The sequence below is a fragment of the Aulonocara sp. 'chitande type north' Nkhata Bay genome, linkage group LG15 (genome assembly GCF_057382095.1).
Source record: "Aulonocara sp. 'chitande type north' Nkhata Bay isolate Kocher_YH1m ecotype deep benthic linkage group LG15, A_spYH_male_GT1.1, whole genome shotgun sequence".
Lineage (NCBI taxonomy): Eukaryota > Metazoa > Chordata > Actinopteri > Cichliformes > Cichlidae > Aulonocara > Aulonocara sp. 'chitande type north' Nkhata Bay.
The window spans coordinates 38,947,579-38,952,545 of record NC_141358.1 but is presented as its reverse complement, the minus strand read 5'-3'; the positions used below and the strand labels follow the sequence as shown (position 1 = coordinate 38,952,545).

The window sequence follows — 4,967 nt, the reverse complement described above, 5'->3', positions numbered from 1 at the left end:
AGTGATCCTGTGTGCTCCAAATAAAAATACATTTAAAAAGCGTTTAAGTGTATTTTTTTTTCTGCCTACTGGCCAGATAATCATCATCTTTTGGTTTTGGTGTATCTCTGCACAAAATGTGATCAAAAGCTTCTTAGAAACAGGGACGTGTTGGCTGTGAGTCTGAGCCTGTTTCCCACAGATTCTGTGTGATATGGGGTTGACACATAGCAACAGGTAACACTCCGGGGACCGACGGCAGCCAGGTGCGGCTGATAAGATGTTCAGCTGGAGAGAAAAGGGAGAGAGCGACAGAACCAAAGCTCCGTGACTCAGTTCACCGGCGGAGACCTCATGCAACATGAGCGTGAGAAAATCATTCAGGCGGGGAGTGTTTCAAAACCTACACTCTGACTTTAGACCGTCGGTAGGTTTGTTTTGGAACTCTGTCAGTGCCATTGTGCACAAAAAAAGAAAAGAAAAGAAAGAAGCAGGTGTGCAGTAGCAACAATGGGAACCTGTTAGTGATGTGTTTGACAGAGGCAGCATTGTTGTGCAGGCAGAATACTTAGGGTTGTTGCAGCAGGGCTTAGGCTCATGTACACACCAGACTTCCTTGTGGCAAAAGCACCAAAGTTTTGCAGTTACACATAAGACGCGCGTGTGGTTTCATTGACGTCTCCGCGTGCCAGTTACTGCTACTCATTCCGACATTTTCATTTCATCTTGAAATCTGAATTTCAAAATCACTCATTGATCTGGGCAAATAAAACGAATACCCCGAATAACGTGCAGCATAGGGAGAGTTCAAGTTTGCTCATTATTTTATCTGTGTGTGAGCTGCTGGCGTTTGTTGAAATGTACCGCTTGATGCTCGAGCGCAATCCTTGCGAAAACCTAAAAAAAAAGAAAGAAAAAGGTCTGCATCTCTGTCGTGTTGAGCCGAGGAAGTGAGGAGCTCGGGTGCAGCTCCGAGTTGCCTATCAAATTCACAATCTTGCGGCCAGCCGCTGGCGACGCCCCGCAGATCCAGGCGGCAAGCCGGCGAGAGGAGCGCCTTCCCCTGGTCGCCTGCGCGCCACGTGTCGTGGTCTCTGCAGCAGCTGGAGGTGTGTGAGCACAGCGGAGCGCCGTGCACTGAGCTGTGTGTGCTCAAAAGAAGAAAACAGGAGTTTCTTTTTCTTTTCTTTTTTGCCTATCACACTTTAAACAATCAGATGTCGTTCAGCTCTATTCATTTCACTTTAGTATGCATGGCCAATGTTTCTCTGTTTTATTAATAAAATGGATGGAAATTAATATTTAGGTGGAGCAGACGAAGCCAAACTTTGTTTGTCATAAACAATGATGTTCTTCAAACTATGAATAATGTAAATACAAACATTCGTTTAAAAGCGGAAAAGCTTGATTATCACCGCGAGGACTCTTCGATGTTTAAATACACTTTAAGGTCACATCTATAACCCTGGAGCGCAGGGTTACAAACTTCCCCCTGTTTGTGTCCACAGTCGCACAACCTGAACACGCCGGGCTGATGCCCGTCAATAAACCTGCAATACACAACTGCTGGCACTATTTCTCTCCCTTTATGTACCGCGGTCTTTAAGTCCGCCGTCTGCTCTTTCTAACTGCAATAAAGATAAGGAATAAATTATGACCCGAAATCTAAAAACGCCTTGAACGCTGTGGGGTGGCCATAGGCGGGAAGGAGGAGGCAAAGGAGAAGAAGGAGGGAGGGGAGGGAGGGAGGCATCGGTGTGATCGTGTGAGCTCTCCGGGCTCAGAAATATCTCTGCTCTGGCTCACATTCCGATAAGGGAGCCCGATCCAGCTCTCTCTCTGTAGGCGTGGTTTTCCCAGGCTTTTAAAACAGCAGCTGCTATTTACCTTCCCCTCTAATGTAAACCACCGCCGCCGCCGCCACCTCCTCTCTCCTCCCCCCTCTCTGGGCTCACCCTCCTCCCCTGGCCCGGCGGCCCCCCGGCAGCCCGGCGGCCAAACCTCCAACCACCGCACTCATAAAACATCCTGGCACGTGCTCCACATTCACAACACCGACAGATGATTAAGTGCCAAAATTTGTACCACAGAGTTCAAAACTACAGTAACGTGGAAACCGAGAGTGCGCGTTTACCCCCACCTCCTTCACCTCCACCCAGGGCCAACCAAATTAACCTTGCTCGGGGAATGTAATGATGGTGCTCAGCGCGGTGTGCGCTTGTTTCGGGATTTCACTTCGCCTTCTCATGTGGTCTCCCCGTGCGGTTTTGTTAGTTGTCATGAGTTGTCATCCCAGGTTGTTTCTTTAACAGATTTCATTTGTAACAGTAACTACCCAAGTTTGGCTGAAAGGAAAACAAAACCGCTCCCCTGCCTGCGCCTCTTCCATGGCACATGACTGAAACTTTGATTGCAGGATTGCCTACCACTTCCCAGTGGTGTGTGTGTGTTTGTGTGTGTTTTTTGAACGGTAGAAAATAGCTCTATTTTCTTTTAAAGCCACTATAAGCAGCTGCCAATAAATTTTCAACAGCCTAGCAAAGTTGGAAAGCTTATGGAGACAGAATGTGGAAAGCATATTTGCAGTGTTTTTGCTGTTTTTTGCCATTAATTTATACAATTTCATCGTGAATATAATTGCTCTCTGTGGTCATGTGTTGTCCGGTAAATAAAAAAGTTCCTCTGCCCAGTCAGCGGCTCCACTGTTAATATGTAAACGCTACGATGATTGAAGACTGACGGCAGTTTCCCCGGCTGTGCCCTGAACCCGGGCCGCGCGCCATTGGCCGCCAGCTCCAGCGGCCAAACAACCAATGGGAGGGCGCCGACCACGAGCCGTCCTCCTTCGGGCCGCGTGTCCCTCGCCCTGATTGGTGGAAAGTTACTGTGGGAAAGAAAGTTTGGGAAGTTTCACACGAGCCGTTCGCGTGCAGTGAGAGATATAAATACAAGCCACACGCGGAGAGCCCAACAGAGAGACTGCATCCGCTCCTGGTAGTCGCTACTGCTGCACGTCGCTCTAACGGATTCTAACTCGATACACATCTCAGGATTTTTTCTTTTTTTCAAGGGAGAAGAGACTTTTAAATATCTCAATCTGAAAACTCTCACCTCCCCTGCTTTTCGGCACAATTGGATCGTAATTTCCTGTGGTTTTGTGGGATATTTCTCAATAAAAAGATGCCTGCCGATATGATGGAAAAAACCTCCTCCTCTCCGGTTGCTGCAACCCCGGCAAGCATGAACACAACTCCCGATAAACCCAAGACAGCCTCTGAGCACAGAAAGGTTGGTATTGCCAATATTTACCCGTTACTGTCATTTAAAACAAAACAAAAACCTTCAACATTTCATTTCGGACACAATTTCTCACACGCTTCTAGTCCAAAGGGAGTATTTTTTGGCTTTTTACGCACCAAACAAGACAAATGGTTTTTAACAGCTTTTATCATTTTGTGTTCTTTTAGTCGTCAAAGCCAATTATGGAAAAGAGAAGAAGAGCCAGAATCAACGAGAGCTTGGGGCAGCTGAAAACTCTCATCCTGGATGCTCTCAAAAAAGATGTAAGTGCTCGCTCGTCATTCTCGTTATTAATAGATTTCCAGACTTCATCTGTCAAACAGTAAGAAAGTGGGTGCGTGATGCTCATCGGGTCTGTTTTCCGTCCCCCTTCCTCAGAGCTCCAGACACTCCAAACTGGAGAAGGCGGACATCCTGGAGATGACTGTGAAGCATCTCCGGAACCTCCAGAGGGCTCAAATGACCGGTAAGTGGCATTTTTCGGACTAATCGGTTTCTGTGTCTTTTAGATAATCTACGCTAGTCTAGCAAGTCGGCTTCAAAAACCCCAAAAATCTAATTTTCTTAGCCAGAGGTGAACTTGCTCGATTTAAATATATCATGTTTTGTTTTCTTTGCAGCTGCCCTGAACACCGACCCCACTGTCTTGGGAAAATATCGTGCCGGATTCAGTGAGTGCATGAATGAAGTGACCCGGTTCCTGTCCACCTGCGAAGGTGTCAACACCGAAGTCAGGACGCGACTCCTCGGCCACTTGGCCAACTGCATGACCCAGATCAATGCCATGAATTATCCCAGCCAGCATCAGCACCAACATCAGCTCCCTTCCACCGCCGGGCCAACACATCCCTCCTTCGGCCAGTCCATGGTGCAAATCCCCAACTCGTCTCCACAGGTCCTGCCCATGAACCCGGTATCCTGTAAAGGTGGCTCCTCACCGGCCAGTTTACCCTCAGACGGCACCAAAGTGTACGGCGGTTTCCAGATCGTGCCTGCCACAGACGGACAGTTTGCGTTCCTCATACCCAACGCGGCATTTGCGCCAAACGGCCCCGTTATTCCCGTGTACGCCAACAACGTCAGCACGCCCGTGCCCGTTCCGGCCGCGGTGTCTCCCGGAGCCCCGTCTGGCAACACGGATTCAGTGTGGCGACCTTGGTGAAAAAGCGGGGAAGGGCCGCAGAGACTTGAAATGACACTTACTAGCTCTTTCTTTGTTCAATGTTAGGAAGTTGTTTTGAATCCTGTTAGTTCTTGTAAAATGGAAAGAGTATGCACTATATTTGTACAGCTAACAAGGGAGTAAAGTTCATATTGAAATGGGATTTGTATTGTGGAAGTCCGTTCACTGCATTACATATATATATATATACATATATATATGAGTTGTCTTTTTTTACCGTGTGACGCCAAAGATATGTTTAATGCTCTTATGCTGTTCTTCGTTTTGGAAGACAAATAAATTTGTAAAGATATGAAAACAGGCGCTTCTCCTTCTTCTTTTTCTTCTTCTTCTGCTTGAAAACGAAAATAAGAATCTCCATATAAATGCTAATGACAATAATATATTAGTAAATCCTATTAGTTAGTGCCTAAGCTGTGGCTCATATGAGCTTCAGTTTATTTTTCCTGTGTTTATTGCGTTAAAAATTTCTTTCTATACATAAAACCAGCAAGCTCTGTTTTAA

General features: G+C 46.8%; 1 protein-coding gene across 1 annotated transcript; it reads left to right on the top strand.

Annotated features, from left to right (window-relative positions):
* Positions 1-2,950: 2,950 nt before the first annotated feature.
* Positions 2,951-4,760, top strand: hes1 (hes family bHLH transcription factor 1). Its single transcript, XM_086264635.1, has 4 exons — positions 2,951-3,267; positions 3,447-3,542; positions 3,658-3,745; positions 3,900-4,760. Exons 1-4 carry the CDS (start codon positions 3,160-3,162, stop codon positions 4,439-4,441), a joined length of 834 nt encoding a protein of 277 aa, XP_086120761.1. The 5' UTR covers positions 2,951-3,159; the 3' UTR covers positions 4,442-4,760.
* Positions 4,761-4,967: the final 207 nt, after the last annotated feature.